Consider the following 13,192-nt stretch of genomic DNA (forward strand, 5'->3'; position numbering starts at 1 on the left):
TAATCCTGATGATTTTTATAATCATTTTTCTGGCAAAGAATACTAAATTATTATGAGATATTTGTGGTAGAATTAATTTCATGTTCCCAGGCATCTCACCATTCAAACAACCCTTTTTAAAATTGATTATATAACTGATTTTCTCTTGCCAGGTATCCTTGTTAGAGCTTAATGTTGATCATTATCTAATCTGATTATGGGTGGTACTTCTTTGATACAGAAGCATTTGGCTGTAAATAATTTTGTTACTGGGAAAATGAGTCAACAAATAAAATATGTTTTTAAAAGCCAAGTAATGTGAATTACCAATTTTGCTTCTAATTTCAGATCCTCAAATAGAAAGTTTTGGGGGCGCCTGGGTGGCTCAGTTGATTGAGCGACTTGAGTTTGGGTCAGGTCGTGGTCTCATGGTCTGTGGGTTTGAGGCCCGCATCACGTTCTGTGCTGACAGCTCAGAGCCTAGAGCCTGTTTTGGGTTCTGTGTCTCCCTCTCTCTCTGCTCCTCCCCTGCTTGCGCGCACTCTCTCCCTCTCTCTCTCTCTCTCTCTCTCAAAAAAAAAAAAAAATTAAAATACAAAGTTTTGATGGCCAATTACAAGATACATGTGAGGTATGCATTTCTTAAATGGTTCATGGTATAACCTGAGAGTTTGTTAGTCCAGTACAAGTTACAAATTGCCTATCTAACTTAAAACTAGTAAATACATTGCCTGCAGTTTAAGGTGATGTGTACATTTGTAGTGATACTAAACATTGTTTATCACAAATTAGAAGTATAGAATTATACTTCTATATAATTTTGTTTCTATATAGTATATAAGAAACAGTTGAATTGTTAATCATATTATAATTTTGTTCTAAACTTCTGACTTAATGGGCCTCTTAATACTTATTATATTTAGAGAGAGAGATGTCAAAGTAGAGGGCAGGTGGCTAGTTGAGCAAGGGGCCTCCCCTTTCCGAATTACAGTATTTTGGTCCAGTTAACATGCAGCGGTCATAAGCTAAATTCTAGTGTCTCCTGCCGGGTTTGGATCCTAGAACTACCACTTACTGGCTTGATATTATGTAAGGTTTTTTTTAAGGCCCTTCTTTAAACCTCAGTTTCCTCAACTATAAGTTGACATTAATATTACTAGCCATCTCAGACAGTTGTTTTGAGGATTAGATGAGATGTTGTATATATTTAGTTCAGTACTCAAAAAATGCTCCCTATTATTATTATAGGATCTTGTTCTTAAGAATTTAAGTATCTAGAGACTTGATAATGTCATTGTGTTCAAAGGAGGGTGTAGAGTGTTTGTGGGCAAATAGATTTTCCCTAGCATTTAAATTATAATATTATATACCTCTGCTGTGAGTTTGTAAGAGTGTTTGTAGAGTCCTGCATAATTTCATTTTTGTTTTAGTAAGTTGGATTATGTGATTAATTGAATGAGACAAGTTTTAATATGTGGAACCTATAAATTACTGTAACTCTTGAACACTGAGTGTTGGTATATAGAAGTGGCTGAATTAATTTGAAGGTAAAGTTGATTTATTGAAATTTTTTGCTCTAGCAAAAATTTATCTACATCTAGCACATGGCCATGCATGTATTGATAGTGATGATTATTTATTTATTTAAAAGATTTTATTTTTAAGTAATATCTATACCCAACATGGAACCTGAACTCAACCCTAAGATCAAGAGTCATATGCTCTAACTGCCTGAGCCAGCCAGGCACCCCTTTGATAGTGATGATAATTTATAAACAGTTGTTTTATAAAACAGCTTTAAAGTTAGGCTATGATTTCTAAACTTTATCTTGACTACTGTACATTTCTAAGAGGTATATGAGCTTGTTACCTTCTCTGAAGAGAGTAAGTCAGAGTAGGATATCTGGAGTAGAATATGGTCATTCTAGGCAAGTATACATCCACTTTTGATTATCTCAGAAGCAGGTTGAGCCTTTGCTGGAATCATGAGTACAAAGCTTCAAAATAAATTGGTAAATTAATCCTCATAATTTTCTAGTGAACTTTATTTTTACAGTATGATAAAAGAAGTTGTTTTGCAAAGAAGAATTATCCTATTTTAATTATCCTTAAATTTGATAAATATGTATTTCTAGGAAGCTAGAATATCTTGAAAAAATATAAACATTTATTGTAAAGGAATTATCATAGAGTGTATAGGTAATTTCTTGATATTTTGTCACTTATAAGTTGATGAAAGTTTTTTTCTCCCCCTCTTCCTTATTCTCCTGGTAATCCTATGTAGGTTCATGAAGGATTCCTGGAGAGTAAAGTGTTACTTTTGAATAGTACCAATTCATCAAATCCATGTGAGAGAAGAAGTATTGACCTAAGGATATATATGCTTTGCTTTCTTCCATTTATAATTCTTTTGGTCTTCATTCGTGAGCTAAAGAATCTGTTTGTGCTTTCATTCCTCGCCAACCTTTCCATGGCTGTCAGTCTTGTGATAATTTATCAGTATGTCGTTAGGGTAAGTATAACATGTTTTTAACCGTTTTTAACCTATGGTTCTTATAACTAATTCTTTGTTCACTTTGGAGGTAAAAGTAATGATGTGTGAAGACCCCTACTTCATCATGTGGCACACAGGAGATAATCAGTAAACTTGGGGCTCCTGCTCAGCTGGCAAAGTGTGTGACACAGAGCGCAGGCTTTGTCTTCAGGCCTGGTTTTGAATCTTGGTAAATCTGTTTCTGGGCTTTGTAACGCTGCTGCAGAAGATAGTGATACCTACCCTATTGAGTTGTAAGATTTAGGAGTGCCTCAGTACACTGTGTAACAGGAATCAAAGAACTCACTAGTGTTTTCTTTATTCTTGTAAGATTTGAACCAGTCTCGAGATGTAATTTTATAATTTTCTTTGACTTCTGAACCTGTTTTTGCTGCCACCACTTCCATTCACTGCCACTCTACTAATCTGTAGCCTGTCTGTCTGAAGTAGGCAGCGTCAGCTGATTTCATTGTCTGAAGTCTGGGGATCCTAACCCTACAAGGACTATTCTTAAAAAAACATCGGTTGATGGGATTCAGGGGATCTGCAAATCCCTTAAAATTATTTGCAAGATTTAGCATCTCTGTATGTATATATGCATTCTTCTACTGAGCAGTGTATAGCTTTCATCTCTAAGGGGCTGAGGACTCAGAAAAGGTCAAGAATGCCTGCTCTAGTCTTTCCTGAGCCAATCCATTTTGTATATTGCTGTTGCAATTGTCCTAAAACCTCCATTGGCAATTTATCACAGACTCTGTTATGATGGGTCTGTTTCATTCCCCCTGCCCTGAATTCTAAAACCTGTAGACATTTTCTAATTGTACATGAGATGGAAGGGAACAGGCAGGAACATCTCATAAGGCTTTCTGTAGTTCACGACCCCTTACCTGAACATGTAAGAATTAGTGGAGCAGAAAAGGTGGTTCCTTAGGTAGAGGGAACAGTGTGAGTCTTGAATAACAGTTAGGTATTCTCAGATGACCCAAACACTTAAATATCCCTTTCATTTTGACCATAACTTGTATTTTCCATCATGGATAACCATTATATCACACAAGTCTCCCTACGCTTCTGATATTCTAGACCTCTTTATTACCCAAATTATCCATGTGCTTTTACACTTCAGGTTATTTTTTTCATCCTCTTTTCTTGGTCTTGAATTCCACTTCCAATTAAGGAGGGCAGAGAACACAGGATGGTAAACAGAGTGGGAAGCAGACTTGGGATAGCTGGAAGATATAGTCGTTGTGGAACCAGAGATCTTGAACAAGATGTACAGTTTGTGAGTCTCCGGATGGCAAAAGTTGGAACAAGGCTGTGGCTTGGGGCTGAGTAATCAAAGCCAGGGTCAAGGAGTATGTATGAATAATAAGAGTAATGGCAACTGGCTGGTTAAAGTGTAAGACACTGCATCAAGAAGGAGACCTGTACGAGGAAGCAGCAGAGTTATGAGGTAGAAAGCCAAAATCAGGAACCAGGTGACTTGGAGATGGAAAGAGCAAAACAGAGTAGAAAATGAATTTCGCTAGACACCATGAGCGGTGGTTGATAACTGACTATATGGCACTCAGTTTAGACTGAGTATGCTTATGTTATTTCCTGTTGTGCCAGGAGCCATACCCAGTGTGAACAGCCTGGGACTTGAAGGTGGAAACAGGTAATCGGGAGCATTGAGCTCAGATGGAATGTGTGGGCATGAGGGAAACAATGGCTTTTGGCAGTGAAATTCTAACAGCTTGGCTACATTTAACATAGGTGCTTAAAGTGTTTATTGAAAGAACTATTCACTTTTATAACATACATTTGTTATTGTGAAGCTCAGAAGTATATGATGTCACGCTTTCACGTTTTACATTGTTTACATTGTCCATGATGTCACGTTTTACATTGTTTAAAATAAGTAAAGATGTAACTTCTCTTGTTTTTTTCTTTCTTTCTCCAGAATATGCCAAATCCCCACAATCTTCCAATAGTGGCTGGTTGGAAAAAATACCCACTTTTTTTTGGTACTGCTGTGTTTGCTTTTGAAGGCATAGGAGTGGTAAGGATTTGTTCTTTATTATTGTTCATAAAAATTTTAAGTTAACACAAAGATTTATGTAGTCAAACTACATTTAAAATGCACTTTTCTTTTTTGTTTCTATTTTCTTCATTACCAGAACACTATTTGCAGTTTGATAGGGTAGACTTGAATTATAGTTTAGTTTAGATGATTTTTAATGTTTTATTAAGGAAAATTTCAAGCCTGATACAAAATCTTGAGAATAGTATGATGAACTCTTGTATAAGCATCACCCAGCTTTAAAAACCAACCCATGGCCGACTTTGTTTTATCTGTATTCCATCTACTCTGCCAAGCCCAAGTTACATTCAGACAAGCCCCAAACATCATATTTTATAGACTAGATGATTTGAAGTGGATTGAAATTGTTACAAAGTTGCCATTACATAGAAGAATCAAATATAAATTCTCCCTTTAGATTTGCACATGTCATATTTGTTTTGAGAAATGATAATATCATAAAGCTAATACCAAGAAATACAAGGACCCTGAGGATTCTAAGATCTTAAATATTTCCATTCAAGATGCTTCCAGTCTATTTAAAGCCTGAAATGTGTAGATTTGGGGAAAATAGAAGATTGCTTTCTGCTCTGCAGCTTATGTTCCATTGTCAGATGGTTTGGTATAGGAGCAAAACCACTTATACATCTATGCGAACTACAGATGAAATAGATCTAAAAGACAATTTTACAGCATCTTGCTTGCGTTCCTTGTCTCTCTGAATTCTCCTTTAGAGAATTCTCACATATTCTTACAGTTCCACTTATCACTGTTACAGAAATAACTGCAGGTTTTCACTTATGTCTTTAACCAGCAAGCTCTAGTTAACTATTGGACATTTCCAGTTAAGTTGTTCCTCTGACATCTTAAGTTCAGCAACTCCAGAGTACTACATAGACTGTCTTATCTAAAACCAGCTTCACTTTCTCATGTCCTGTTACTTTCAGGGTTTTTTTTTTGCAGTTGCTCAAGCTTGAAACATTGGAACAGTTCCTTTCACTTTGCCCCTGGTTCCCCCATTCCATCAGTAATGAAGGCATGTCTGTTTTTCTTTCCTGTTTCCCCATAAATGAAAATACATTTGAAACACCCAAATGCTATCTAATGTGAAGGAGCCTATCTAAATGTGAATTTCCTTCCCTTTCTCCTTTTCTAGCCACACCGGCACCATTCTTGACTGTAGCCCTTTATTTCAGGTCTGGATGATCTTTACAGCATCCAAATTATTCTCTCTTCTGTTAACCAGTTAATATTCCCATATGGACCTATCACCTCAAAAGTGGAGATATTACTAGAGTTATTATCTCATAGTGTTATTTTGAGGACCACATGAGATGCTGCATTCGAAGCATCTAGAAAAATACCTGGCAGGGGCTGGTCCAAGATGGCAGTGTAGGAAGATCCGGAACTCCCCCCTTCCCAAGGACACATCACGTCAACAGCTACATATGGAATAATCCCCCTGAAGAAGAACTGAATGCTAGCTGAAGAGTTCCTCCACAACAGAGGATAAAAGGGCCCCATCAAGACAGATGAGGGAGACAGAGATGTGGTCTCACCAAAAACCCCATCCCCAGTGCGGCAACCCAATATAGGGAGCTTTTATCTGAAGAGCAAGGGGTTTGTGACCCACATCAGGCATCCTAACCCTTCAGACCTGCACTGGAGAGACAAGTCCCCAGTGGGGCTTACATCTGTGGGATCCAAAGGACTGTAGGATCTGAGAAACTCCTTTTTAAAGGGCTCGCATATGGACTCACTTGCCCCAGAACCTAGCATAAAAGCTGCAGTTTGAAAAGTGCCTAGGCCATATGTGGAGGAGATTTCATTTGTGAATCTTAAAAGAATCTGGAGAGGCAGGGACGTGTTGGGACTTTCCCTGGGGATGGAGGCACTGGTGGGCACCATTTTGGCAGTCTCCCTCTGTGATGCTGGCATAGGAGGACACTCACAAACACAGCAGCCTCCCTCTGCCTTGCTAACAATGGTGGGTGTGCCCTGCCCCCAGTGCTATTCCCCTGCCATACTAAGGCTGTGGGCAAGTGTAGTCCACACAGGGGACACCCCTTGATCCCTGGCCCTGGTGGCTAGGAGGTTTTATGTTCCAGGGCCCCATGGGACTGTAACAATGGGAAAGACTGTTCTTGGCAGGCTCCCATGCCCAGGGTGCTGTACAGACAGTTGACTGAAATGTACTCCAGTTTGTCAGCAAAAAAGGCTTATTTACAAGTTCTGAAGCTTTAACCTGAGGGACAGGCTTCAGGTTTGCCATGCATCTTGAGGCTACCAAAGCACTCTGAAGGAACACAGGGAGACACCGTCCTGTGCTCTCCCTTGGCCTTGCTACAGCCTGGTGATACCTCCCAGAAAGGAGCTTAGAGTGTTGTCTGAAGCCTCAATTTTTGCAACTGTTATCCAGGGGGCCCCTCCAGATCTCCTACTCTAGAGGCCAGCAGGGTTAACAATTATAGCCCTACAGACTGTATATTTCCGTGCTTTAAACGCTGCTGCCCAGGAATCTGGCTTTCAACTGTTCTGAAATTTGGTACTGACTAAAATCCCCACACTGGAACACTGGCAGGTCTTGGCACGCCCTCAACAACTGTAACTTCTCAAGATTAAATCAGTCTGCTTAGACAGTCACAAAGGTTCAAGAGACAGCCAAGACCTAGGTCAAGGTTGAATGATGAAGTTCATCTCCTACACAAGGTCACTCCTTCAGGACTGGGAGTCCTGACTCCTTCAGTAGCTGTTTCAGTTAATACACAGAAACAAACACAAAAAGTCAGGAAAAATGAGATGGAGGAATGTGTTCCAAATGAAGGAACAAGACAGAACTTCTGAAAAAGACCTTACTGAAATAGAGATAAGTAATCTATTAGTGGGTAAGAGTTTAAAGTCATGGTCGTAAAGATGCTGATGGAATTTGGGAGAAGAATAGATTGACACAGTGAGAACTTCAACAAAGAGAGAAAATATAAGTGCCAAACAGAAGTCACAAAGCTGAAGAATGTGCTAACTGAGCTGCAAAATATACTAGAGGGGTTTAGCAGCAGACCAGATGAAGCAGAACTCATCAGTGACCTCGAAGACAGGGCAATGCAATTTACCCAGACGGAGCAGGAAAAAGAAAAAGAAAAAAAAAAAACTTTGAAAAAGTAAAGCTTAAGGAACCTGTGGGATAACATCAGGGAGAATAACATTTGCATTATAGGAATCCTCGAAGGAGGAGAGAGAAAAAAGAGGCATAAAAACTAACAAAGAAGTAACGGCTGGAAAATTCCCTAACCTGGAGATGGAAACAGACATGTAGGTCTACAGATAGTTCCAAATAAGATGAACCCAAAGAGACCCATACAAAGACACATTGTAATTAAAATGTCAAAAGTCAAAGAGAGAATTTTTAAAGCAGCAAGAGAAAAACAACTTGTTAAGTACAAGGGAACCCCCATAAGGCTGTTAGCTGATTTTTCAGCAGAAACTTTGCAGAACAGAAGGTAGTGGCATGATATATTCAGAGTGCTGAAAGGAAAAAAAACAAACAAACCAAGAACTTATAACCAGGAGTACTCTACCTGGCAGGGTTGTCTTTTGGAATTGAAGGAGCTCTTAAAGTGAACAAAAGGGTGAGCATGGCCATCCTTGACTTTTCCTGATCTTAGAAGAGAAGTTTTAGCTTTTTATTGTTGAGTTGGTACTAGCTGTGGGCCTGTCATATGTGGCCTTTATTATGTTGAGTAATGTTGCCTGTGTACATACTTTGTAGAGTGTTTTTATCATGGATGGATATTGAATTTTGTAGATGCTTTTTCTGCATCTGTGGTGATGGTCATTTGATTTTTTTCCTTCATTTTGTTAATTTGGTGTATCATGTTGATTCATTTGTAGATGCTGAATCCTCCTTGCATCCTGGGAGTAAATCCCACTTGATTGTGGTGTATGATCCTTTTAATGTATTATTGAATTTGGTTTGCTAATATTTTGTTGAGGATTTTTACATCTGTGTTCATCAGGGATATTGCTTATAATTTTCTTTCTTTTTCTTTTTTTTTTTTTTTTTTTTTTTTTTTTTGGTGTCCTTGTCTAGTTTTGATATTAGGGTAATGCTGGCCTCGTAAAGTGAGTTTGGAAGTATTCCCTCCTCTTCAGTTTTCTGGAAGAAGTTGAGAAGGATAGGTATTAAATCTTATTTGAATGTTCGGTAGAATTTGCTTGTGAAGTCATCTGGTCCTGGACTTTTGTTTGTTAGAAGTTTTTTTGATTACTGATTCAGTCTCCTTACTAGTAATCTTTCTATTCAGATTTTCTATGTCTTCATGATTCAGTCTTGGAATTATATATTTCAAGGAATTTATCCTACTTCAGTTTATTGGCATATAATTGTCCATTGTAGTCTCTTATGACCCTTTGTATTTCTGTAGTATCAGTTGTAACTTCTCTTTCATTTCTGATTTTATTTAATTGTGCTCTCTCTCTTTTTTAACTGGTGAGTCTAGCTAAAGGTTTGTAAATTTTGCATGGCAACTATAGGCAGTAATACTTTATTGCATATTTGAAAGTTGCCAAGAGAATAAATCTTTAAAGTTCTTATTATAAAAAAAATTGTAATTTTGTATGATGATGGATGATAACTAGACATGTGGTGATCACTTTGCAGTGTATACAGATGTCAAATTATTATGTTGTACATCTGAAACTAATACAGTATTCTATGCCAATTTTATCTCAATTAAAAAATGGTAAATCGTAAGTACTTGGTAAATAATTGCTGTTATTATTTCTTAGTGTCTTTTACTGTATGATCAGATCACCTGGCCGGAACCTCTGAAGAATTGCCTAAAGTAGCTTAACTCTTCAATTAGCCTTTTTTTCCTTTTTTTTTAAAGGTTTTTTTACATAATAAACATAACTTACTCATCTCACAAAATTGACACACAGTAGATACACATGGATACAGAAGCAGTTATGACATGAATATACATAGGTTAGTATGCACACATGTATTTCCTAGCACCATCAGATAAGAAGTCCTGTTAGCAGAGATACACAGTCACTACAAGCCCGCTCAGCACCCAGATCTTGATTTCTAAGTACCATTCTACAACAAAAGAACGAAATTTCTTTGGAGAAATGGCTGATTCTGGGGCTGAAACCAGGAAATTCAAGATGAGTCTGGAGCGTTTTGTAGTGCCAAAAAGTATGGAAGTGCTCAGAAAACAAAAGAACAGAGGCATGTCAAAGGACTACAAGGAATACGAGAACCTGATGGGATTCACAATGACCAAAGCTGGAACAATATGAGCAACAAAATAAATAAATGCTTTGGATTCATACCCAAAGTATAAGACAATATACATGAATGCATACTAATATAAATGAGCAATTAAGTAAATTTGTACATAGAGGGATTCCCAAATCACTTATGTAGGTATTCCTCTCCGGGAGGTGTAGCTTAATCCCCCCCAGTCCCTGAATTATGGGCCGCATTTAGTGACTTGGCTTCCAACAAGCAGAGTATGATGAGAAAGAAGAAAAGACCTTTACAAGCAGAGAAACCTGGCAAACACTGCCGTAACCAAGTGATCAAAGTGAATTTCACCGGTGATAAATCATGTTGATAGTATGTGTGATGAGAAGGGCATTTCACCTCTGTGGTATCTTATTCTAAAATCTATAATCCCAGTGTACAAACATCAGGCAACATCAGACAAGCCCCAGTAGAGAGAAATTATACCAAATATCTAATCAGTACTCCTCAAAACTGTCAAGGTGATGAACAATGATAAAGGATTGAGAATCCATCACAGTTAAGAGAAGACTAAGGAGACAGGAGATATGGTGACAAAATGCAGTGTGACATCCTGGAAGGGACCCTGGAACGGAAAAAGGACATTAGTGGAGATACTAATGAAATCCAAATAAAAATTTGGAGTTTAATAATGTACCAATGTTGGTTCTTAGTTGTAACAAATGTACTTTGGTAGTATAAAATGTTAACATGAGGGGAAACTGGTCAGGGGTGTATGGGAGTTTTTTGTTTGTCTTTGCAACTTTTCTGTAAATCTGAAGTTATTCCAAAATAAGAAGTTACTTACAAAAACCTGACAGGTTTGCTTAGTAAGAGCTGATTTCAGACCTTTTTAAGGATTTAAAAATCTGTAGTGTAAATAATATATATAACACCAAGAAAAATATTCAGTAATTTATTATGTGTTTTTTAAAAGGAAATAAAATTTGCATATAAACTATAGAAAGATTAATTTGTGTATATGTAAGACAAGTATATATGTATACTTGTGTATATATAAGACAGATCATTTTAAATGACTTGTATTACCTACATTCTCTTTGTAGGTCCTTCCACTGGAAAATCAAATGAAAGAATCAAAACGCTTCCCCCAAGCATTGAATATTGGCATGGGAATTGTTACAACTTTGTATGTAACATTAGCTACTTTAGGATATATGTGTTTCCGTGATGAAATTAAAGGCAGCATAACTTTAAATCTTCCCCAGGATGTGTGGTAGGTGGACCTGATTTTGTTAATCCTAGCTTGTATACTCTATAAATATAGCTTACCAATGTTTGATGACAAAGATGTATTTTTGGATTTATGGTTTAAACATTTAAAATTTTTTTGTGATTCCTTATTTGTATAACCTTATTTGTGATTTCTTATTTTATTGTGATTTCATAATCTTCAGAGACCATCTAGTATTTTATAGGTCCTTTTGAGATTCTTTGAAAAGATTAAAAATTATAGGATATCCCAAATTTGAGTAAAATATCAAAGTAAAACATGGATTCTTTTAATATGGACTCACTATAATAAAAATTGTAATACATGTACTTGATGCCAACAAATCCAACACTCTGGGTTCCTGATAAAATAACCCATCACTTACGACCCTCACTATTTTACTGGTAAGCTTTCATCTTGTATGTACCCCAAGTCCTTTCAGAGCATAAGTAGGACACATTATAAAAATATAATATGGTGCATCTTAATATTATCTTAATATTAGAACCATATTTTGCAAAATGAAGAATTATATAGGATTTTTCCTTCTTCCAGAGATTGGTCCCTGGAGATTTTAAAAAGGTATTGCACCCTTATTTATAAAATGGAAGATAACTCCTTAGTTTTGATAAATACAAAGACTAAATTTTAAATTGCTGATTTAATTAATGTCACACTGCTCAGGCTGCTTGGATAGAAGTCTGTGAAACCTGAAATGTTTTAAAATATTATATACTCTGGCTTTCTGTTTGTAGTTTGGGAGTTTGTCTACCATTCAGTAGACAAGTCCTGGGTTTTTATTGGAGTTGAAAATGTTGTAAGACCAAATGCATATAGGAAGCCATTTGTGGTAGAAAGAATATAACTAGAATAGTTTCCAGGCTGCACAAGGGACACACATGCAGTGTGTTTATTTTTTAAAATTATAGTTCTGCTTTAGCCATGACCCATTTTATAAATATTTCAAGATGGAAGCATGTTGTTTCAAATGTTATACGTTTGTTTCAGGCTAGAGACAGGACTACAAACAAGATATATAATTTTAAGCATTTATTTCATTAACCTACATTATAGTTGATTATATAATTTTGTTTCCTCCAAAAACGCCTCTTTTTGTAACAATTTAATATGGACTAGGAGCTTAAACAGCTTAATATAAGAATCAGGCTAAAAATTATGGTATCATAGGTCCTCTTTTCAGATACCATATAATGAAAACAGTGATATCTTTCCGCACTTAGAATAATATTTAGAATAAATCTTAAGAATAATTTTATACAGGGGTGCCTGGGTGGCTTAGTCAGTTAAGTGGTTGACTCATGATTTCAGCTCAGGTCATGGTCTCATGATTGAGAGTGCGAGCCTCACATCAAGCCCTGTGCTCATGGTGCAGAACCTGCTTCAGATCTTCTGTCTCCCTCTCTGTGCCTCTCCCCTGCTTATGCTTGCTCACTCTGTCTCTCTCAAAAAAAGATAAATAACTGTTAAGAATTTTTATAAATAAAATTGGCGACTTTCAGTGTCAAAACTAAAATATAGGTGGAAACAATCTCAGAATTCTTCCCAGAGAGAAGGGACTGAAGTGGGAGCACGCACATCAAGTTCAGATGTTCCTGTCCCCAGAGAGTTAAGAGCATGGTGAAGGAACAGTGGGAAAGATGAGTAGGGAATGCTTCTGGTATTCACTAAATCCTGTGGGAGCGATACTGTCCCTGCAATAGTTCTACTTAATCCTTCCCTTTTTCCACATCCCCTTCCTGCTCTCACCTTATCCCTAATTGCTATGGCTTTACCCTTAGAACAGAATTAGTTGCAAGTCTTGATTAAAAAGGGACCATTGCATCATCATTTCTATTCAAGAAAGCTTAGCTAAGTCACCCACTTTTCATTTAGAAGAAAGGCTAGTTACACGTATCCTAAGAAACAAAGATCTGGGAGAAAACAGACAGCAAGTGAAGATATGCTATTCACCTTTAGAGAACTTGTGTTAGGTAGTTCCTTCTCCTTGTGGAGATAAGCCTCGTGTGGCCTACTGTCCATTTCGTTATGGTCTCTGCAGCTGGGACAGTTAAGATAATAGCCAAGACTGAGAAAGAT

The 13,192-nt window shown here is 37.1% G+C and overlaps 1 protein-coding gene across 4 annotated transcripts in view; it reads left to right on the plus strand.

Annotated features, from left to right (window-relative positions):
- Positions 1-13,192, plus strand: part of SLC36A4 (solute carrier family 36 member 4) — a 50,590-nt gene that overhangs the window by 21,080 nt on the left and 16,318 nt on the right. For all 4 annotated transcript variants that reach the window (XM_042957915.1, XM_007079011.3, XM_015536138.2 and 1 more), the window contains exons 7-9: positions 2,264-2,491; positions 4,455-4,553; positions 10,929-11,098. In XM_042957915.1, coding sequence (XP_042813849.1) covers positions 2,264-2,491; positions 4,455-4,553; positions 10,929-11,098 — 497 coding nt within the window. The remainder of the gene's footprint in view (positions 1-2,263; positions 2,492-4,454; positions 4,554-10,928; positions 11,099-13,192) is intronic.

This window comes from Panthera tigris, chromosome D1 (genome assembly GCF_018350195.1).
Source record: "Panthera tigris isolate Pti1 chromosome D1, P.tigris_Pti1_mat1.1, whole genome shotgun sequence".
Taxonomy (NCBI): Eukaryota; Metazoa; Chordata; class Mammalia; order Carnivora; family Felidae; genus Panthera; species Panthera tigris.